This window comes from Symphalangus syndactylus, chromosome 9, assembly GCF_028878055.3.
Source record: "Symphalangus syndactylus isolate Jambi chromosome 9, NHGRI_mSymSyn1-v2.1_pri, whole genome shotgun sequence".
Taxonomy (NCBI): domain Eukaryota; kingdom Metazoa; phylum Chordata; class Mammalia; order Primates; family Hylobatidae; genus Symphalangus; species Symphalangus syndactylus.
Genome location: NC_072431.2, coordinates 123,050,114 through 123,074,102, shown reverse-complemented (window position 1 = coordinate 123,074,102; position 23,989 = coordinate 123,050,114). Strand labels below are relative to the sequence as shown.

The following is a 23,989-nucleotide window of genomic DNA, read 5'->3' as shown; positions in this document are numbered from 1 at the left end:
CAAATTATGTGAAGTGATCTAAACTCGGAGGAACTTGGCTCCTGCCAGAGGAGTTCCCAACCTTGTTGTTTTATGAAAGGGCTCTTTGCCTCCACCTTCCACCACTGGCACCCACTGAGTGCCTACCATGGCGTCAGTCCTCAGGGAAAGTCAGAACAATAATCATATAAACTTTTCCACAGGGATCTGTTTGGTTCTTAGTAATTTTGTTTTGCATAGCAGGAGTGTTGTTTAAACTTAACCCCTCCATCATGATCTTCATCTTTTTTTTAAGGGTAAACAGTTTGAAATCACTGTCCTGTTCAACTGTGATTATCTTCTATCCTATTCAGTAAAAACTTCCAATAGAAACATACAACATTTTGGCAACTTGTGGTAAATGGTTTTCCGCCATTTACTTAGGTTTAGGAGGATTTAATCTTTTCAGGGGCTTTTGTTATTGTTCTTGTTAGCTTTGTTTGTCGTTTTGTTAATTTTTTAAAGAAAATATTGAAAAACCAGACTTCACACTTTTTCTATGTTGATTCTGATGTGGGTATAATCATTTACCTCCTTTAATAACAAAAAATTTTTTCTCAGTACAGGAATTCAGAAATAATAATTATATTCCCCATTTAAATTTCATATAAAAATATAAATTCACATAATCACAGGTAGCTAAGAAGGTAGCAGAAATAGTAAACACACTGATACTTTTACAGTAAGAATCCAATTCCACAAGTCTAATTTGGAAAACATTTCCATAAACTAGAGAACATGTGGCAGACATTTTATGGATTATTTTTTAAATGTTTAAAAAAAAAAAAAAACGTTGATCTTATTCAGGGAATAAGGGGCCTTTCCATTTGCCAAAAAGTGTAATAGGAAAACAGACAGGCCACCTGTGTCAGCCCACCCTATACTATGAACATGAGCTATAAGGGCATTTTGGAAAATATTTTCAAACTGAGATGAGAAAAAAAAAATCAGTATCAATACAGATTCCAAGCAGATGCAAAAGGCTTCTGTGCATGTTAGTGATTACGTGTGTGGCCTACACAGGCTAACTTCAGATTCCTCCGAAACTCAGGGTACTTTCTCTTTTTTAAGCTAATTGTGATTAAAACTAGAGCCTCATCCATATCAACTTTGACAATGGACACAAACACAGAGTAAACCAATCAAACCGAATAAGTTGAATTTTCTCCCTCTTAGGTGGCTTTTTAAATTCTAAATGACTACTGAATTCTACCAGACACTCTACACTTAATATTTTGACAGCTGTTGATTAAAATTACTTTACTGGGAAGTCCTGTGAAACCAACAGTCTAGTTTTTATCAGAATTGAGGCACTCAAAGGGAAGCTGAGATGGTGGCATACTTGCAGCAAGCAGACAATAGGAAACTCTCAGCACTCCCAGAGTTACGTCAAATTTTCCATGGACCGAAACTAAAATGAAATACTTCAATTACTGAGAGGTAGATAAGTAAAATAAACAATTAATTTCATACGGTGAAGTCAGGAGAGAGTCATATGGACCTCATTCTGTTGTCTCCAAACATTTTATCGGAGGGGAAAAAGGAGCTGAATAAACTTTAAACTCTCATGTAGGGATGTATTGCTTGTGTGTCCCTGGCAGATGTGGAAAGGAGATGAAATGGGCAAGGGAGAATCAAATATCCCATCGCTGCAGGTTTGCTGAGGGAAAGAGCACTGCAAAGATCTCACATCTGGCAATCATTTGTCAATAGCTGGAAAGAGAACTGCAGGAAACTTTCTGGCTCTAGGAGAAGATGAAAAGACAAAAACCATGTGTCTCACACACACAAACACACACACACACTCACTCACTCTGCAATGGTACAATGACTACTACACTTATTCTCTACCCCTCCCTTCCCCCACTAAATTTAATGATCTTCAGATATACTCTACTCCATGGTCAAAAACATGCAGTCACTTGACTTGTTAAAGCTGCAGTGTATGTACATTTTTCAAATAAACCCCAGGGCTGATGTTAGAAAATCAAAATCAGTCAAGCATAGACCGCCTGGTACTTTGGGCAGGAATCCTTGCGGTTTAGTCAATAAACAGAATCTGAATGAAAGACACCACAGTAACTAGACAGTAACGTTTTGAACAGATCTTAACCTGAAAGAGGGGGTTGGGGGACCGGTGCAATGGTGACCAAGGATATAAGGCTACTGGTCCACTTAGACTGCTCTACCTGCAACACGACTTTGTTTAGCACAAGGTCATCTATTTGGAACAGAAAAAAAAAAGAGAGAGTGAACTTTTATTTGGAGGGATGTTGTGGATGTATCTGTGAAGGAAACAACCTTTTTTAAAAAATAAATTATACCTACTTAATAAGATGGTAAGGGGAACTTCAGATTTTGTTTAGTTCATACTGGCATTAAAAAATAGAGAGAATTTGCTGGCTTCATTGTGAGTTCATAAACATGACCAGCTTTGCCCCAGTAGGTTTATCATGTAATAAAAAGTTTTCAAGGCACCCTATACAAAATTAATTAACTTCTCCAACATCATAGGAATTTAAATCTGTTCACAGTGATCGACAGACTTCGATGAGCAGCTTTTGGTTCACCCTTACGCTGCATTTAACTAGCAGCAGCAGCCGAGCTCATCCCCGTGATTCCAGAAGTGAATGCTGCAGGTTGTTTAATAACCTGGCAAATTCACAGTAGCTTGTCAAATTATTACAGGAACAGTGTCATCACTAAACAAGCCTGATCACGGTTAATTACAATGCAGACCAGAGAGCAGCCACAATTGTTCATTAATTACAGGAAGCACCTCATTTAAATTTTATAGAAATTTACACTTGCACCCCAGTATGTGTGGAAAAAAAAGTGATCCTTCACGCATTCACATAAGAAAGGAGTCTGTGGTTTATAAAACATCACAGTAAATTGTGTCTAATCTAGTACTGAAATATTGGTTCATTATTTACTCTAATTTTTTAAGCACTTCAGTGTTGAAAAATACCGAGTCAAACCTCACATCTTGAATTCCCAACCAAGAAAAGAACTGCGCTGAGCTAAATGTAACAACTTAATACATGAAGAGGCACAACTGAACAGAGTAACTTTTCTCTGATAAAAGTAAAATATCAGCCATTAAGGAGAGTCTAAATTAGAATAACCATTTCTTAGAAGGTGATTGCATAAGAGTGGAATTCTTTGCTGCTATTCATCAGTTAACCTCCCAAACTGGAGTACCCACTTCAAAAGCCATTGCGGAAAGTAAATAAAGTTAGAGAATCAAAATCTCGATTTCCAGTTATTTTTCTGAATCAAGCAATATTAACACAAAACACAGCAGAAGTCCTTGCAAAAGTCAAGTCAGGCACAGACTTGAAGGATGACAGTCATTCAAAACCAAAGATACATTCATAGACCAGAGTAGGGGATCTTGGGATTATTGAAAAATAAAGCTGCTAAGAAATCTGAAATTTTAGGAATAAAAGGCAAAGGTTTAAAAGGAAGAAGGCAAAGAGCAGAAAGGGGCTCCACCCATCATGAGAACTTATGTCAGCTAAAATATAAAAGTAAACCAGATTTGAGGGCTGTATGTCTAAACAAAAATCCCTTCTAAGAAAGAATATAAACAAACCGTTGCTCCTAAATTGAGGTATACGGGAGGTTATTCTCAGAATCAAGAGGCCAAACAGCAAATCCTCTAGTGATGATAATGCCTAGCCCTGGGGGAAAGCTTATGATACAAGCAGGAAAAGGAGATGACTGGCAAGTCCTATAGTGAGTTCCCTAGAGTACAAAGCTGTGCTGAACAATAAGAAATGGCTCATTCTCTAGGAAAAAATTTAAAAAGGACTAGGACACATGCCATGGCAAGAATGAAAGCAGTCTAAACTAAAAAAATACTCCTGAAATAGATAGCTGGTGAAAAGTATATCAAGCATCAAGTTTATTATGGCAGACATAATATGGATATGTACAAGGTATTTCTAAAATGTGCAGAAGAAGCCACATTTAGGAAGGCAGAGGAAAAAGAAGAGAGGAAGAAATGCTTCAAGTGGGTCCCAGCTACCTGACTAACTCTCCATAGTTGATCATCTTTTAACAGATTCAATCTTTCCACGCAGTCCACCAAAATGATGATCCACAATGAGGAATATCCAATAGTATCACTTTCATTACTTTGTCCAGGAACTTGTTCTTCTTTGCAAGGTCCTTGCTGAACTATCAATCCCACAATCTGGTTCATCTACAACCAGAATGTTACTTTAACCTGTAAATATAACATTTTCTACATTTTCTCCCATAGTACGTCAATGTACTCAACAGGTTTTTTTTTTCCAGTTTTATTTTACACACTCACATCTGCAAAACCCATTTTTCTTTTCACTGTAATTCAAGGTTTAAAAACAGATTTCCAATAATCACCCATGACAGACCATTCCAGGTGATGTGTTTGAAGAACATCACTCGTCCTACCCAAAAAAGGTCAAGGATCAGACTACTCTCCACAAAAAGTCTTCCATCACTCTGCATTTGCGTGTCACACACAAGCTGTTAGCTTTCTAGAACTAGGAGATACATGATTGTGTCTCATGCGTCCCACCTGCTTTTCTGCTGTATCACAGCGATACACCACCCAGACAGTACCAGTTTGGGGCACAGCAGAGCTCAGGTGGTCTTCCCTAGGCCAAGAGCAGGTGCTAGAGATGGCATACCCTTCGGTACCATAAAAACTGAAACCTCCTCCTACCACCACTTCCACCCTCATTCTCACTGCGTAGAAGTCCATTTTTAAAATGGTTCTCCTTTCTCATTTGTGGTTCTAAATCAGTAAAAATGTTTTAAAACTGAGCTCACTATGCTCATCGCCTGAAAATTTACAAAATGAGGCCAAATGGAGGTCCTAAAAAAAAAGTATGAGTTTCCTCATGCTAGGAAATGCTACCCATGTTGAAACTTCAGCTTGCATCTTTGCATTGGCACACACATCCCTTAAATATTATTATGTACATGGAAATGAAGGCATGCCTTTAGCCAAAATGTCATATTTACATTTTTAATTTGCAATACACCAAATCACTTCTAACGCCTCAAAACCATACAAAATGAACTGAATTTCAATCCAACAGTTTCACCAAAAAAAAAAAAAAAAAAAATGTACTTTGCTAATATACTCCTACTACACCACAAGACATATCTTCCAAACCATGAAGACAGGAGATATTTCATTAAGTCCTACTTTTCTTATAAAGCACCCAGTTGAATGGTTGCTGTTCTCCTGAGCTAGGAGACCGTATTGTAGGAAGCATGACTTACTCACATATATCCCGAAAGTCTTAGAAGATTAAAGCTAATATTTACTGGGTACCTGTTATGTGCCAGGTCCTGTACTAACTGCTGAATATATGTTATTAGGTGCTTTAAATTCTCAACATCACCTTGTGTGGTAAATCTCCATCTTATAGACGAGAAAGCTAAGGTTCACTTAAATTAAGTGACTTGCCAAAGGTCTCACAGCAACTTGTGTCAACTCTAGGTAGTCAACCTTCAGAGACCATGTACTTACTATAGTATGTACATATTTCTTGACTGAACAAACAAATGATCTACAGTTACAGACAACGCATTCTGAAAAGGACCTTTGGCTGCGCACACACTACACTGGTCCCTTTTTACGCCTATCTCAATGGTTGTCTTTTCCTGATGACACTGATATACCCAAATGGCTTTCCAGGACCACTGTTTCTGTCACACCACCCCCAGCTGAGAAAACAGTTAAGACTCCAACCTGGACTTCCAGCCTGTGGTCTGGCTCCTCCAGGTTTGGGCAGAAGTCTGCCCTCAGCACTCTGCCAGTACATGCCAATGGAACCTGAGGGAATACAGCCACGTTAGATGCTGTGTATGGAGGCTGCTGAGAATTGCACACAGTCACACTCGACCCAGACAGAGAGAGGAAATCCCAACTGCAGGTCTGCAACAGGTCATCATGGCTTGACATGGTATGTGACACTTAGTATGTCAAATATATAGTGAATACCATATAACAAAGTTTATTAACTACCAGAAGGTAAATTCCAAGAAGAAAAAAAAGCAACATAAATTTTGTTCCTCCTTGTATTCACAGCATGTAGCACGCAGTAGGCACCTAATAAATATCCAAAGACAGGAGGAGGGGGACAGAAGGAAGGAAATGCAGGGAGGGGAAAAGACTAAAATAGATAATTTCTGTTTCACATTGGTAACATAAATTTTTTCTTTTCCTCTTTCCTTTAATTTTCTTATGTAGGAATTAAAAAAAAATACATTCAACAATGCTTAAGTTCCTTTACATTCTTAAAATATTTGTTCAAATTTATTTTTCCTGTTCCTGGTGTAGGCTAGCACGGGCAGACTTCTATTTATCAATATTTATTATTAATAGTTACTCATTTAAACATGTTATCTTTAAGCTTAAAAACCTTGTTTTATGTATCTGTCCTAATAATAAAAAAAGGTTAAAACTTAATGAATGTTTCTCTATATCTAAAATTCTACACTGAAAGCCACTAAGATCCCTTTTTAAAACTAAGTTATTATAATTAGTCAATATCATCCCTAAATACTGCCTACTGTCCCTTGCTTATTTCATTTCAGATTTTAAGATTAAACAAGGTTTTAGATTCCACCTAAACATGTTTTCTGCTTTTTAAAAATTTCTAATTGTTCCTCATTATTTCCATACTTACACTACTCTCACTAATCATGTATCTGTCTATAAGCCCCTAAACTCAATACATCAACTAAGCATCATCTCACCTGTCTGCTTTCCCTATCAAAGCACTCCTCTGTTGTTTTCTTTGACTTTTTTAAAACTCCAATTAAGATCATCTGTGCTAATCAATTTGCTTTGTTCAGACATCAGTTTTCAGCCATGCATGCTAGCTTAGAAGGTGCTTCCCTCTTTCTTTTCACCCAAAAATCGGTACAATCGTCCTAACTTAAACATCGTTCAGTATACTCCACCTTGCAAGTTCACTAGTGAATATCACTGGAAAGAAAAGAAAAAAACACACTCAGTCAACACTTCAAACATTTTTAGGTCCAGTTCTCATTCTTTTCAAGTCTTTTATTCTTCTTTACTAGGCTCATAAGGTGAAATGGACAGAGTGTCATCTGTCTTTGAAGTTTATAACCACTCTTTACCCAAGAGTTTCACACGTAGAGGCCAATGCGCCAGTCACTATATGGGGCATCTTACGTGTAGACAAACCCGCATTTTCCTCTCAACACCCTTACGGAGTATGAGCATCTCCAGTCTATGGACGAAAAAACTGAGGCTTACAGTAGGTAAATAATTAGCTCAGAGTCACATGTTATTAATTTGCAAAACCTGGATTCAAACTTAAGAAATGAGAAAGAAAAGAAAGGTTGAGAATATATTTCCAATAAGTTAATTTAAAAAAAAGTGTAATAACTACATTTAGCGGCATCCATTCTAGAGGTATTTGTTGATGTTTCATATGAAAGAAATTACAAAGAAGACAACAAAGGAAAAAGGTGCTAACAGAAATCAAGACCTACCACCTGCTCCTTGGTCTAGGACAACATAAGCAACAAAAAAGGGAATTTGTCTTCTTAACTGAGGAATGAGAAAGAAATGCAGGAGGGAGAAAAGCAGGGACACTGTGCATTTGTGCTGTGTCACACATAGAAATAAAGCTGATTCTACCCCTCAGCTGACATATGGAGGGCCACTAATGAGTTCTGCAACAGTAATTCTCCCCAGGGAGCAATAGAAGGGAAAAGAAAAAAACCTTTGAATATGAATATTCCAAATCAAAATGAATCCCCCCAAAACCTTTTTATACGACCTCAATAAATGGGACTTAACTAAGGCAGATTCAGTAAGCCATATATTGCAAATTAAGTGTAAACCTCACCTGATCTCACATACACAAAACAAATTGCTACTTACCTTAAGATTATTTGAACACGTCACAAACACTAAGTTTCTAGTTCTTTTTATCTTCACAGTCACAGAATGCACTTTATAAACATTCTCAAGAGGGAAGAAGAAAGTTAAACAACTAAAATTACACGCAATTACAACTTGAGACACTTAGAAATACACAGTTTCTAAGAGAAAACATAAAAGTCTGTGAGTAAGTTGGGAGGAAACGGTGGCAAACTACCAGTATGTTTCAACAATCATAATCACAAAAAGGAACTAGTAGGGAAGTGGGTACATTTTCAAACTTAGAGTGCTAGGATTTCTGAGCAGAAAAATATATACATAAGAATCTTTGAAAGTTGACTCCCATATTCTAAAAAATGAGGAACGAGAGATTCAAATCAAAATTGGTTTACGAAGTTCACTGAAGGGTTCATGGTCTAAAAATACACCACACTCTCACTCCATCCACCACAATCAGCATCATCAGTTGGGGCAATTTTTCAACACGGAAAGGAAAACCATATCTCTTTCTGAATTCATCAAAACGTACTAAGGAAGATACAAAAGAGACAAAAGTTGATAACCTAACTAGTTGTAATTTAGCACATCTCATTCCACCTTTTGATTTAGAAGCCTCAGAAGTTAGCCATAAGCAATCAAAAAATGATTGAAGAAAAATCAGATATCAATTGTCTAACCCCTTATTATTACTCTATTGTAAATTAGGATAATAAAATGTGGGGTGTGCCTAACCATTATTTAATATAAAATTTAAACTGATTTGGGGAATTCCATTTTATCCACTTTTCCTCTGTGGTAGCACCTAGTGCCTGTTTTAATGACATACTATATAGTACAAAGTTCTACAAAGATTTTCCAAAATGTTCACAGTAATTAAGATTACAGGTACTTTTTATTCTTTTTGTATGATTGTATATGTTGCTTTAAAAGTAATAAAATCTTTTAACTTAAAAACAAAAAAAAATGGTGAACTGTTCAGCTAATATTTCTAAACATTATGCCACGTGGTTTAATTATGGAATAACTGTCTACAACTGATGTAAATTTCATTATCTTAGTGCTGTAACAGGAAGTCAGAGGCCGTGAAAGGGACCCTCTGAAATCCCCAGGGCAAGTGGAGGCTGAGTACATATCTACTCTCCTGTACATACATACCTTGAAGGAATCATGGTGTGTGAGAGAGCTATTTACAACTTACCTTGTGTATAACCAGCAGAAACAAAAGATATGACAACAAGTTTAAAGGCCTCTCTCTCTCCCCTCAGGAGAATTCAACAAGGGAGGGCCAGTGGGCACTCACTTCGGTGTCAAAAGGGCTTCCAGAAAACACATTTTCTGTGGGGCAGGGAGGAAATATGGCAGGCTTCCTACACACACGCACACACATACACGCGTTCTTTGTTTACTGAGATCACCAAAAAAAAAAACTATTAGGGACCAGACTTCTGAAAAGAAGACATAAAAAGCTCCAGTTTGTAAATGGGAGCTACCGTTGAAAATATTTGAAGATGAATGGCTGTGAAAAATGGGTGGTAGGAAGGGGACAAAGGAAAAAAGAAAAAGGCACAGAAATGATAACTTGAGAAAAGAATCATGTTACGAAGAAAAGGGCTCATAATCAGGGATGCCTCCTGCAGAGCCAGGGTCCACTTGAAATTTCCATTTTACTTTTAAATATTAAACATGCAGGTAGGCATCTGCCTGATAGACACTATGAAAGTCACAGCCTAAATAAACAAACTAACTTCCACGTGAGCTCCAGTCTCCTCAGTCAAGCTGGCCCCAAGCCCAGATCAGTTCTGAAATGTATGTGTTTTGGTGGCTTCAGTCTGGCAGTGTTGAAGGGACAAAGACCTTGGAAAAGAATGATATACAACGTTAAGTTTAAAAAAAAAAAAAGAGGGAGAGAGATAAACAGAAATAAAGCCCCATCAGACGGCTCCTCAGAGACATGGGTAGGGTATAAGCACTGCTAGATTCCAAACCAAAAGGAAGACCCAATAGCACTCCAGCCTAATTTCAGTGATTATACAATGCCAAGCGGCAAGAGGAAAAATCACTCAGATAACACAAAGAGTTCAGGAAGACCATTAAGTGAAATAGATTTGACAATAAGCTCACCAGGAGTCCCTGCGAGAAAGAGCAGATAAAGAAATAAACAAATTACCCAACACTGTAAAGATGAAGATGCACGCTAAACACACTGCTGCAAAATAAATGAATACAAAAGCAGAAACGCAGGAAGGTGAGCTACGTGGCAGGGTATGCAGTTAAATTATATCTTCATTTTTCAGCCTACAATTTAACTAGGAGACAAAATTCTGGGCCTAAACTTTCTCTACCATGGGACCGCCGGCTAAGACTCAGAAGGACCAAGAATATAGAACCTAAGGCCGAAGAAGGAACCCACTGCTCACTGATCAGAAAGCAACTGGTAAATCGAAACAGTGTCAAGCTGGATGTGGTGGATCACACTTGTAATCCTAGCACTTAGGGAGGCCAAGGCAGGAGACCAGGAGTTCTAGACCAGCCTGGGCAGCAAGAAAAGTAATAATGAAAGAAAAATTAGCTGGGTGTGGTGACATGTGCCTGTAATCCTAGGAGGATTACTTAAGCCCAAGAGTTCAAAGTTAAAAGGAGCTATGAGTGTGCCACTGCATTCCAGCCTGCGTAACAGAGTGAAACTCTGTCTCACATACATACATACATACATATATACATGCATATATACAAACAACACAGTATTTATTATCCAGCCTGAGTGACAGAGTGAAACCCTGTCTCAAATAAATAAACACAGTATTTATCCATTTTCAAATATGGAATGACCAGAAATACATTCATTGTTATAGAGTCCTCAGATGAGGCAGATTTATATCAATAGGAACATGATAAGAATGGGGGATATTTTATAGGAGAAGAACTGGATAGGACAGCTGCCAGTGCCTGAAAGAGACAGAGATCTCCTCTGGAGTCATCTCAGAGCAATGAACTATAGAATCAGCATAAGATAAAAGAAAACAGAAAAGAGTCCATCAGTATGTGATTCTGTTATGCAACAGGTTGAGAGACACAGAAGATGACGGAGGTGGGGGGATGCCAGGGTAGGGGGTGGAGCAGGCACAATGCCCTCACAGGCGCCAGGAGCTATTTCACTAAGGTTCACTCTTGCTCTTCCTCAGGAGCTGATCCTCTGGGGTGAGCTGCCAAAGAACAGTGCCCTGGGCTCTGTGATAGGAGCAACCTCTGCAGGTACAATTACAGGAGATTTTCACAGCCACAACAACAACAAAAATACCTTGTTTTTATACTGTGAAATATGGGATAAAAGGTAAAATTCTCTCTTCCCTGGTGACACCCTGAGGAGCCTAATGGACCATGAATAATGCTAAAATTACAGACTTTCTTCCAGAGTGCCCAAAGGGCTTTACACATAATATTTATTAATTCCCACATCAGACAAGTAAGGAAGGGGAGAAATTTCCACTGCACTCCTTTTATTTCTAAATGAGAAAACTGAGGCCCATCACTACGGTCTCCCTCTACATTTGATAAAAATGGACAGAAGTGAAATTAAGACAAAGTTCTCTCAATGACTTCGCTAGTGCTTTACTTGAAAAACATCCTACTATCGGACAGATTTCACTTACTTCCTGCAATTCTTGTTTTGCCTGGGTTTTAGCATTGGAGAAAACGAGAATGAAGTCACTTGTACCAGATCCATGGATGGGTTCTTTTTTTTTTTTGAAACAGAGTCTCATTCTGCCACCCAGGCTGGAGCGCAGTGGTGTGATCTTGGCTCACTGCAAGCTATGCCTCCTGGGGTCAAGCGATTCTTCTGCCTCAGCCTCCCGAGTAGCTGGGACTACAGGCACCTGCTACCACGCCCAGCTAATTTTTTGTATTTTTAGTGGAGATGGGGTTTCACCATGTTAGCCAGGATGGTCTCGATCTCCTGACCTCATGATCTGCCCGCCTCGGCCTCCCACCGTGCTGGGATTACAGGCGTGAGCCACCGTGCCCAGTCTTTTTTTTTTTTAAAGATGGAGTCTCACTCTGTCACCCAGGCTGCAGTGCAGTGGCACAATCTCGGGTCACTTGCAACCTCTGCCTCCCGGGTTCAAGTCATTCTCCTGCCTCAGTCTCCCGAGCAGCTGGGATTACAGGTGCCTGCCACCATGACTGGCTAATTTTTGTACTTTTAGTAGAGATGGGGTTTCTCCATGTTGGCCAGGCTGGTCTTAAACTCCTGACCTAAAGTGATCTGCCCACCTTGGCCTCCCAAAGTGCTGGGATTACAGGCGTGAGCCACAGCACCCAGCGGGTTCTTATATTTAAGAAAAAGAGGTACAGAATTCTATTATTTTCTATTGGTTTGCAATCATTCTTGTAATACATTATTTTGGAAATTGAACACCACAGGCTGTTGCTCATGGGCAAATACATTGTCAACTCTGACAACTGACATTAAATGCAATTTCAAGTATGCTACACCCAGGTTAACTTACTTTCTATCCTCAACACTCAACTCCAGCTATCTTAAAGACAGGTAATACTGAAAGAGTTCTAGCTTTGCAATTAGACCTCTGTTTAAACATCTACTGAAATATCTTGTAAAGTTGCTCAGTTACTTATCTCAGAGCCTTGTTTCCTGCATCTGTAAAACGAAGATACTTACATTCATTGTGCAGGGTTGGCAAGGTTGAATGAGATGACACATGTAAAGCACCTAAGCATTCAGTAGGTACATAGCATATCTGTAAACGCTACTTTGCCCCCAGCCCACAAAAGCAGCACCACGGCATACCAATCCAATGAGGGCTGAGAACTTTGAGACCACGATGGAAGCCGCATGGGGGAAAGGAAAGCAAGCCACAAGGGTCAAAGGAATATTATAAGCAACTGGAGAAACTAAAAAGAGACAGAGTCACTTGGTCTCACTTAGGGGCCAAGGGCCAATTCAATCATCTTTTAGAAGGCTTCCTAGAGTGATGCTGCGTTTAGAATGACTGAAAAGATCGCTCTCAGCTCAGAGGGACTTACTGTTAAAGACTTCACTGGGTGCTGGGCATGGTGACTCATGCCTGTAATTCCAGCACTTTGGGGGGCCGAGGTGGGTGGATTACCCGAGGTCAGGAGTTCGAGACTAGCCTGGCCAACATGGAGAAACCCCGTCTCTACTAAAAATACAAAAATTAGCTGGGCATGGTGGCAGGCACCTGTAATCCCAGCTACTTGGGAGGCTGAGGCAGGAGAATCACTTGAACCTCTGAGGCAGAGGTTGCAGTGAGCTGAGATCGCACCACTGCACTCCAGCCTGGGCAACACAGTAAGACTCAGTCTCAGAAAAAAAAAGAAAAGACTTCACTGGGGGATGAGGTGAGAGTGGCAAGAAGCAGCACATCTGCCCCTCCTGCAACCAACCCTTTCACAATTAAAATATAAGGTAATTTTCTGAGTTCTCTTATGCTAGCAGCCTGGCCTATAAATTATTAAAAAGTAAAGAGTTTCCAGAGAACATGCATGAATAAAATCTGAAGAACCCAACCCTCTGGGGGTGGGCAGCACACTGACAGACAAGACCAATAGTCTCGGTCAGTGCCCAAGGCATGCTTCTTGGCCAAAGATTATTGTGATCATCACCTGAAAGCATGTCTGAAACTCATTTGCATGCCCCACCTGAGACCCACTGTGACAGAACTGGAGGTGGAGTCCCTCACCTCTGTTTACAAGCCCTCCACGTGATGCTGACAAGCATTAAAGTTTGAGGCTCCCTAGCCCATGTAAACTAGAAAACCAAAAAGGAACCATAAGGCAAAAGCTCTATAGATCATAACTTAGTTTTAGAAAAGATATAACTTAAAACAACGGAGAGAAAGAAGAAGGAGCATACACCAAGACATAAAATCCTTATCTCCCAACATCTCACTCTGTAAAGAAAAGAAAGGAAGCCAGGAAAGGAAAAGCTTACAAGAAAAAGCCAAAATGAGCAAGCAACTTGAGCAGTGGTAAGGCCAACTCCACATCTGCTGCAAACATTAGAAAGAAATTATGTGGGGACAGACATTAACTGTAGCATTTACATGAAAAGCACTTTAAAATGATCCAAGTCAACTTGAACTCAGCCATTGGGTTTGCTCCACTCAGCTTCTCTACCTACCTTTCCGAGGCAATCAAGAGTGAAGATGTATTTACGTCTAATGAGGAAAGAGACTGCCTTCAAGTAATCACCATCAAGCTACTGAATGCTTTATTTTGGGGGGAGGGTGTGGCATTTTTTTAGAAAAGAGTTTACTTAGGAAGAAAATACACCCGTTTGAGTTGCTCTTACTTCATCAGAGGCACAAAAATGGAACAAATTGAAAGGGTTTCGGGCCGGGCGCTGTGGCTCACGCCTGTAATCCCAGCACTTTGGGAGGCCGAGGCGGGCGGATCACGAGGTCAGGAGATCGAGACCATCCTGGCTAACATGGTGAAACCCCGTCTCTACTAAAAATACAAAAAAAAATTAGCCGGGCGCGGTGGCGGGCACCTGTAGTCCCAGCTACTCGGGAGGCTGAGGCAGGAGAATGGCGTGAACCCAGGAGGCAGAGCTTGCAGTGAGCCGAGATAGTGCCACTGCAGTCTGGCCTGGGCGAAAGAGCTAGACTCTGTCTCCAAAAAAAAAAAAAAGAAAGGGTTTCCTCCCTCGCTAAACAACACCAAAGGGAAAAGGGTGATTGAAAAACGTATGTGAAAAAAGCAGAATAGTGAATTTGAACGAAATAGGATAGAAGAATGTGTTGTGGCATCAGAAAGGGAAAGAACAAATATTAGTTCCCAAAAATTCAACTTCACAAACTACTCAATGAACCACCTACATTAAACCAATTATGATTTAAAAAAAAAAAAAGCTTAAGTAACATACACAGTTTAAGGGACAAATACAATGGGCATTTAGGACTAGAGTAAATGCACAGTGGTTGGCTAGAGATGCAAATTACTCTGGACTAGCACCTTACCCCATTTGACATGAGTTAGACTTACTATGAAGACTGAGCCTGAAGGAAGGCCACAGATGGTACCAACAGACCAGAGGAATTCCGGCTGCTCTAAACAGGGGAGCCAGGGGAGCCTTTACCTTCTGCCAAGGCTCATAATGTAGCATGTCGAAGATCAATGAATCAACACGGTTTTCTTTGCATGCAAAGCTTGAACACAGGTAATGTTAAAAGAAGAAAGGAAATGAGAAAGCAGATTCAGTCCTGCTGTTCCATACAGGAAATATTTTCCGAAGTCAAACATAAGTCATACTGTGTACTACACAATCCCCCCTCCAAGCCTGCTGAGGACCCCAGACTAAAAACAGAAAAATGTGCAAACGCATACAAAGTTGATTTCTAAGGGATACCCCCCACCCCCAACCCAAATGCATGGATCTCAACTGGGGTGAGAACTAGGGGAGATGAAAAGCTGTAGTAGTCTGTATCAGACAGGTAAAAAGTGAATATAAACCCCTCCTACCAGTAACATCTTTGTTACTGAGGTTCTCAGGAAGTGGAGAGAAGATAAAGTCAAAGGGCGTTATATTTTCCTTGGGGATCTTATAAAAATATTTTTTCCCCAAACTGAACATACTTTACTCCTGAAACCTAGTAGCTTTAGAAGCTAAGAAGAGAAGCTTAGTGGACCACAGAATGCTTTATAAATGGTAAAATACATGAGACTTTCTTTTTTGCTTTTCTTTTGGTATTAGTTGCCTCACAAAAAGACAGAGCTACTTATGTAATTGACTTACCCAATGGTAAGTAATACTTAAAATACCATTTTCTTTATTTTTGAGACAGGGTCTTGCTCTGTCACCCAGACTGGGATGCAGTGGTGTGCATTTGTGACTCGCTGCAACCTTAAACTCCTAGACTTTCCTTTCAGTTTACTTCTGAATATCTCTAGAACATGACTCCAACTAAGCAACCTTCTAGAAGGGGGAAAATACCCATCTGCCCTGCAATTTAGCTGAGAAGTGATTCTTTTCAGCTAAATTTTTTTCTTTTTCTTTTTCTTTTTTTTGATAAAAATGGGGGTCTTGCTAAGTTACCCAGGCTGGTCTTGAACTCCTGGCCTCAAGTGATCCTCCTGCTGCAGCCTCCCAAAGTACTGGGATTACAGGCATGAGCCACATCATGTGGCCGCATTTTCTCTCTTACATGCATTTTCGTTAAGTGATGTGAAGCTATTCTCAAGTTTCATCTGTCACGTACCTCTGTATGAACAGGGCTCCTAAATCCCTAACCCTTACCTCTCATGTGAATTTCAGTCCTGAATTTTCAAACTCTCACTAGATTTTTCTAAGTGTCCAGTTAACATCTCGAGCTAAACAAGCAAAGCAAATAGGTTCACTGGTCTCCTTTCTTTACTACAGCTTTCCCTGGATTTTCCTGTATTTTTCAATGTTATTACCATAATCCCATTAACAAAGACTCAGAGCCATACATCATTATTAAAAGCCTTCTCCTTATTTCCCAAACCCAGTCAGTTCTGATGGCCTGTCCATTCTGCCCTTTCAATCCCCTCAGCTGTCCCCTACACACCTTCCAGAATATTTCTAACAAGTACATGCTCAGACCTCTGCAATAACCCTTTAGCAATAATCCTGACTTTATCATTCCATACTTGCCAACTAGTGCTATATACCACCCCTCCAATTGTCAAACACATTCTCCTAGATCATGTTTATAGCTCCCCACCAATTACCAATTATAGTTCTTTCCAGGCCCTCTACAGTCTAGCTCCAACCTGCCTTTCCAGCTTTATCTTCTCCTCCTTCTTCATGAAAAATGCTTGATAAGACACTCTAATTAGAATATTTTATGTCTCTTGCATACTGATTTGGACTTTCCTAACCTGAAATAGTCCTCATGCTGCTCTTTTTGGAATACTCTCACCTGTATTCTCCCTTTGAAAATGTCCCTATTTCCTGATGCCACTTCTTCCATGAAATTTCCTGATACCCTTGAATGAAAGGGATCTCATCGTCCCAAGTGCTCTATGTTCCTTAGGGCTCTAAGCACTACATGACCTTGAACCTTAAATACATGTTTTTCTCTCCTTAGGATCAAGAACTAACTTATTTCTCTTTGTATTTCCCAATAGCACTCGCCATACTGCTTTACACATAGCTGATAGTCAACAAATACATACTAAATAATAAATAAATATCTTAAAATTCATAAGGGCACCAGTGACACAATGTTACAAATAGAGTGATTTTAAGTATTTCATTATTCCAGCAGATCCTCAACAAATACCCGTAAGGCAAGTAGGGGCCAATAATTCCTGTTTTATAGAAACTCAAGATGCAAAAAGGTTATTATTTATGCACAGAGCATTTTTTTGAGTATAATTTAGCCTACTAAGGTTCAGTAACTAACTCAATGTCACCCTGTTGATCTGTGGTATATTTCTGCTGACATGATTCTTCTCCTCTTATTGGACTTTCCTTTCAGCTTACTTCTGAATATCTCTAGAACATGACTCCAACTAAGCAACCTTCTAGAAAGGGGGAAATACCCATCTGCCCTGCAATATAAATTAAAGAGTTTGCCGTGCACGGTGGCTCATGCCTGTAATCCCAGCACTTTGGGAGGCCAAGGCGGGTGGATCACGAGGTCAGAAGTTTGAGACCAGCCTCGCCAAGATGGTGAAACCCCGTCTCTACTACACTACAAAAATTAGCTGGGCGTGGTGGTGCATGCCCCTAGTCGCAGCTACTCAGGAGGCTGAGGCAGGAGAATCGCTTGAACCAGGTAGTGAGCCGAGATTGCGCCACTGAACTCCAACCTAGGCGACAGAGTGAGACTCCATCTCAAAATATAGAAAAATAAAATTAATTAATTAATTAAAGAGGTTGTTCCTTGCCCAACAAGTTGTCAACATATGCTGAAATCTAAAGTATATGATGTGGCAGGGCGCGGTGGCTCATGCCTGTAATTCTAGCACTTTGGGAGGCTGAGGCAGGTGGACTGCTTGAGGCCAGGAGATCAAGACCAGCCTGGCCAACATAGCAAAACCTCGTCTCTACTAAAATATTTTAAAAGGCTGGATGTTGTGGCACATGCCTGTAATCCCAGCTAGTCGGGAGGCTTAGAGGCACAAGAATTGCTTAAACCTGGGAGATGGAGGTGGAAGTGAGCCGAGATTGCCACTGCACTCCAGCCTAAGACTCTATTTCCAAAAAAAAAAAGTATAGAATGATAAAAATATTTACTGGTATATATAACCTCTTAGTTTAACATTTACTAGGCTTCAGGAGTAGAGGCCGCTATGAGAAGCTCCTTTAATAAGTTCTTTAAAATTAAGTATTGATTGCTACATACCTGGAAAGAAAGTCATCAGCCCATTACATTGCCCTGAGACAGGAACACATTTCTAAGAAACTGTAAAAGCAGTTTACAGCAAACTAGGGATAAATTTTCATCCCAAATTAGTTTCTACTTAGTTTCAAGTCCAGGGTAGGCAAATGAGCCTGTGGGCCAAATGCTATCCTGCTGCCTACTTTTGTAAATAAAGTTTTATTGAAATAGAGCCCTGCCTATCCTTTTACATACACAGCTGCTTGGTCCTACAAAAACAAACTTCAGTAATTGCTACAGAAACCATACATCTACCTATTTACCATCTGGCACTGCACAGAACAGATTTGCCAATCTCTCTCTTAAGCTGTGCAAAATTACGCTGCCTTCCCTAGCAGTATCACATCTAAGTCTTCACCTTTAGGAAATAAGCATACAAGTGCAAGCAAGGATGTTCATATTTAAGCACTACTCTTTATTAAAAAAAAAATCCACAAACCAAGAATTCATTAAATAAATTATGACACAATGGCAAGCTAAGAATCCATTAAAAGTCATGATGAGGGCCGGGTGCAGTGGCTCATGCCTGTAATCCCAGCACTTTGGGAAGCCAAGGTGGGAGGATCGCCTGAGGTCAGGAGTTCGAGATCAGCCTGACCAACATGGAAAAACCCCGTCTCTATTAAAAGTACAAAAAAATTAGCTGGGCATGGTGGCGCATGCCTGTAATCCCAGCTACTCGGGAGGCTGAGGCAGAAGAATCGCTTGAACCCGGGAGACAGAGGTTGCGGTGAGCCAAGATTGCGCCACTGCACCCCAGCCTGGGCAACAAGAGCGAAACTCCGTCTCAAAAAAAAAAAACAAAGCCATGATGAATATCTATATTTACGGACATGGAAAGATACTTAGCATAACACCGCGTTTTTTAAAAGTCACATATACATGTAACATCATCCCTTTATGAAACTACTATCTATTCATACATTGGTAGGTACTTGTAAATGAAGAAAGATGACTAAAAGTACATTAACAGTTCCTTGGTGGTAGCCCTTCAGGCAGTTTTCTCTCTTTGAGGTTTTCTTAATCAGATCTGCCCAATGAACACATATCCTTTTTACAGTAGTTGTATTTAAAAGTTTTAAAACTATTAAAAATTAAAATCAGTATGCAAAGTGTAGATTCTACATTTTATAAAGCACTGGGTTTTCCAGAAAGCTAAGATGGTATTTTTAAGTTATTTTTGGTTTGGATAGTGATTTTGTTGTTGCTATTCTGTTTTTTCTTTTTTTTCCTTTCCCTTTGTTTTAAAGACAGAAAGGCTATAAGGCTTACCAATGACCTGCCCATCTATAAACTGTCATCCCCACTATATGTGGCAACCTAAATAATGCAACAAAAAAGTCCCTTATAGAAGCATGCATGGGTTAGGAGGAGGAGGAGAGGCTAACAGAATAGTCCCTTGATGGAAATGTATTAATTCAATCAGTGCCTTGCTTCTGGGTTACCATAAAAAGGTTCATAAAGTACCCAAAAGCCACATAAAATTTTAGAATTATGCTGCTCAGTGACTGATTCTCAGTGAAGAGTAAGAAGAGATTTCTCTCCACCCTCATTTTCTTCTGCAAAAGTAAGACTTCTGCAAGAGTGACACAAGTATTTTTTAAACTAGTAATTGAAAAGGCCAAGTATGTCCATGATGCAAGTATAAAGAACACTGTGGCACTGTTGATAAACAGATACCGAGTGAAAACTGCATAAGACTAGCAAACTACAATAGTAACAGACAGAAGAAGAAATTGGTCTAACTAACCCTCTCTGTGCCAGAATTCACAGGCATCATTTATTTCTAAGCCCCATTTTATAAACGAAGTAACTAAGATTCAAAGAGGTTATATAACTTTTACAAAGTCACATAGGAATGAGATCAGTTCAAATGTAGATAAATCTAGCTAAAAAGTCTGGACTCTTCTCACCATATTCATGAAAGAGACATTATATTTCTAATAAAGAGCTACATAAATTCCCAATGTAAATTTATCTGGTGAGAAAACCTGTAATTTCTAGTTTATAAAGATATTACAGAATTATCATGGCCGTTAATATGTTTTATAAGCAATTTATTTAAAATGGTGATTTTGACATTATTTTCCCAGTTAAGTTGATCCACATTATCTTCTCCACCCTTATGTTTACACATATATGCCTGTATGATATGTATATGTCTTTAATAGATATGCTATAATGTGATATATGGCACCCAAACTTTAACCCTCAAAATGAAGTACAGTCTGTAGACACAGACTTCAGTTAGACATAAAACTGTGACTTAGTTTTTTCAGACTCGTTCCATAGTAAAATTACTTCATTGCTACGGGTGAAACAAAATTTATACCCTGAAAATTAACATTTACAACGAGGCCAAACATGGCTGCTCATGCCTGTAATCCTAGTGTTTTGGGAAGCCAAGGGAGGAGGACTGCTTGAGGTCTTGACAGCAAGACCCCATATCTACAAAAAATGAGCCAGGCTTGGTGTAGCACGACTATAGTCCCAGCTACTCTGGAGGCTGAGGATCACGTGAGCCCAGGAATTGGAGGCTGCAGTGAGCTATGATCATACCACTGCACTCCATCCCAGGCAACAAAGCAACACCCTGTCTGTGTTGCCCAAGCTGGACTCAAAACTCCTCGGCTCAAGCAATCCTCCTGACTCAGCCTCCCAAGCAGCTGGGACTACAGGTGCGTGCCAGCAACCTGGCTTGTAATTTTTTTTTGCGGTGGTATTTACCCCACAGTCTTTCATAGACTTTTAAAATTATACTGATTAGCAGTCAGGTGCAGTGGCTCATGCCTGTAATCCCAGCACTTTGGGAGGCTGAGGCAGATGGATCACTTGAAGTCCAGAGTTCAAAACCAGCCTGGCTAACATGGTGAAACCCCATCCCTGCTAAAAATACAAAAGAAAAAAATTAACTGGGTGTGGTGGCACACACCTGTAATCCCAGCTATTTGGGAGGCTGAGACATGAGACTCTTGAACCTGGGAGGCAGAGGTTGCAGTGTGCTGAGATCGTGCCCCGGCACTCTAGCCAGACTCTGTCTCAAGAATGAATAAATAAATAATAAATAAGATTATACTGATTAGCTTTTCCGGTGAATTCCACACAATAACATCGCCAAGCACAAGATAAACAAAACCTTCAAGTCCCAGATGGGGAAACTGAAGAGTTTCACTGGGCCCCATTTTCTGGGGTGTGGGGGTATTAGGCTAAGGCTTTCTCATCAAGTATTCCAGGGATCCCTAGGAGAGGCCTAAAAGATGAGACTCCGGCTCTATCTCTTTTCATCTAGAACAGCTCTGACTTTTATCAGTTCTACATATTGACTTCCTCGTAAAATTTAATTTGAAAGGAAATAAAATCAGTGGTTTCTACAACTAACTTTCTTTTTTCTTTTTAAATAGCTAGCTTAAATGATATATGAAGAATGCAGCAAGGGGGAAAGCAAGGGATTTGGAATCAACTTTGCTGGATTACAGATGTTAGGCCTTGATTTCTTCATCTGTAAAATGAAAATATGGGTACCTTCCATGAATGCTTTTGTAAGCATAAGATACCATGGCTACCATCCCTAGCACACTATGTGTGCTAAAAGGTAGCAATAAAGTTATTAGTTAACAATTTCATTTGTTTATGCTTACTAACAAGCAAAAGTAAACACTAAGTCAAATATTTATTTTAGATCTTAAGATGCAGTATGTTCAAACTTTGGCAGGCTAAAAGAAGTTAGACATTAAGCAAAATAGCAATACTAATTAAAGACCATCTACAGGCGGGCGTGGTGGCTCACGCCTGTAATCCCAGCACTTTGGGAGGCTGAGGCAGGCAGATCGCTTTAGGCCAGGAGTTCAAGACCAGCCTGGCCAACAAAGTGAAATCCCGTCTCTACTGAAAATACAAAAATTAGCCAGGCGTGGTGGCGAGCACCTGTAATCCAAGCTACTCAGCAGGCTGAGGCAGGAGAATCACTTGAACCCGGGAGGCGGAGGCTGCAGTGAGCCGAGATCACGCCATTGCACTCCAGCCTGGGTGACAGAACGAGACCCTGACTCCAAAAAAAAAAAAAAAAAAAAGACCATCTACAATAATATTAATGTACTTCACATGGGAACACAATTATTTTTTATGAAAACATAATCCTGGGCTAAAAATCAATAAAAAGAAGCACATTATTTTCCTCAACAAATAGTTCCTAAGTCCTTAACTACCCTTTAGGCATTCTGCAAGACTCTAAATGAAGATATAGTATTGCCCAGATATACATGTATGTTGACTGCTGCTGTTTTGTTTAATTCTACAGAGGTGTAAACACTCGAAGATTTAGTGTGGTCTTAGTTCCATGATTGTAAGTAGATTTTCACAAAACCAGGGACAGATGCTGGAGTCTAACTTGTTAAATCAAGTTTCAAGATCTACTATCAAATGCTAATGACTATAAGGCAGGAAGCTTTAATTCAAGCAAATGATTAGAACGGATTATACAAAAGTAAACAGGATCCAACAGAATCGGCCAACTTTACTTCTAATCTACCTGTACCAAAACTGGTAACACAGAAATAATAGCATCACTCTGATATCAACAAAAGATCAACCTAATGAAAATTTTGCAGAGTGGTAAAAATGTAGACTAATACATAACGCCACAGTTTCTTTACTTAAAAAAAAAAAAAAAAAGACATCTGCTGATGGCCTAATATCTCCTTTCCTAGAGATAAATGAAGAAACTAAAACATTTTATTTAAACTTATTCCCCTACCATCCTACACTACTATTTCCAAAAATTCAAGCTTCCCAAGGGATAAAAACTGGAGAATAAGCCACAGAGCAGGTCAAAAGAGGATGAGCTAAGGTTTATTAAGTATCTACTATGTACTGAACTTCAAGTGTGTTGTCTCATTTCATTTTCCTGACAATCTGTAAGCTAAATGTCCTTTTCCCCATTTTAAAAGTGAAGAAAATAAAGGTCAGGGGTAAAGTCACTTATCCAAAGTCACAAGGCTAACATATAGCAGCATCAGAATCTGAAACAACACCCACCCATTTTTTCACTATTCCACCAGGTTTCCAAAGCCAAACAATTGTGCCTGGCACAATGGGAACAGAAAAACACTAAAAGAACAAGTGATTATATTTTTTAAGAAAATTTTACTTTTATGGGGAAAAGATTTCTAAATCAGCTGAAATTTTCTTATTAGAGAGATGTGATACTGGAATAATTCCACTCTTCCCCTCTTGGATTATGAAAGGAAACTTTTAATAAATCAAATTGGAAAGGACTGAACACAACTACAACATCCTTTTCACAGTTTAAAAAAATGCTTCTATCATTAGGATAACAAATATAACGTTAGATAATCTAAATATTAATTGATAGATTTTTCTCCTGAATTTGGCAACATTAACTACTTTTTCTAGTATTTAAATAAAATAATTAACTTTAAAATTGGCTGTTAAGTAAAAGAAATAAAAATCCAGCGCAGAGCAATATTCTCCTGAAAAATCGCATTTTAAAATTTACAACTAAAAAACAAATCACCAAAAAAACTATCATGTTACTAGACCAAATAGAATAAAAATAAATAATTATTAAAGTGGGTATTCTCTAGAATGTAAGAAAAAAATAGCTAATGAATTCACCTAAAATTTGAAGTGCCCAGTCCAT

At 39.3% G+C, this 23,989-nt stretch overlaps 1 protein-coding gene across 4 annotated transcripts in view; it reads right to left on the bottom strand.

Moving 5' to 3' along the window:
* The window catches only part of BNC2 (basonuclin zinc finger protein 2), a 456,779-nt gene that overhangs the window by 261,910 nt on the left and 170,880 nt on the right, over nucleotides 1–23,989 (bottom strand). Inside the window, exon 4 of one of the 4 annotated variants that reach the window (XM_063609162.1) lies at nucleotides 5,771–5,854. The exons of the other annotated variants lie outside the window; for them this stretch is intronic. Within the exon in view, the coding sequence (XP_063465232.1) occupies nucleotides 5,771–5,854 (84 nt within the window). The remainder of the gene's footprint in view (nucleotides 1–5,770; nucleotides 5,855–23,989) is intronic. 4 annotated transcript variants of the gene reach the window in all.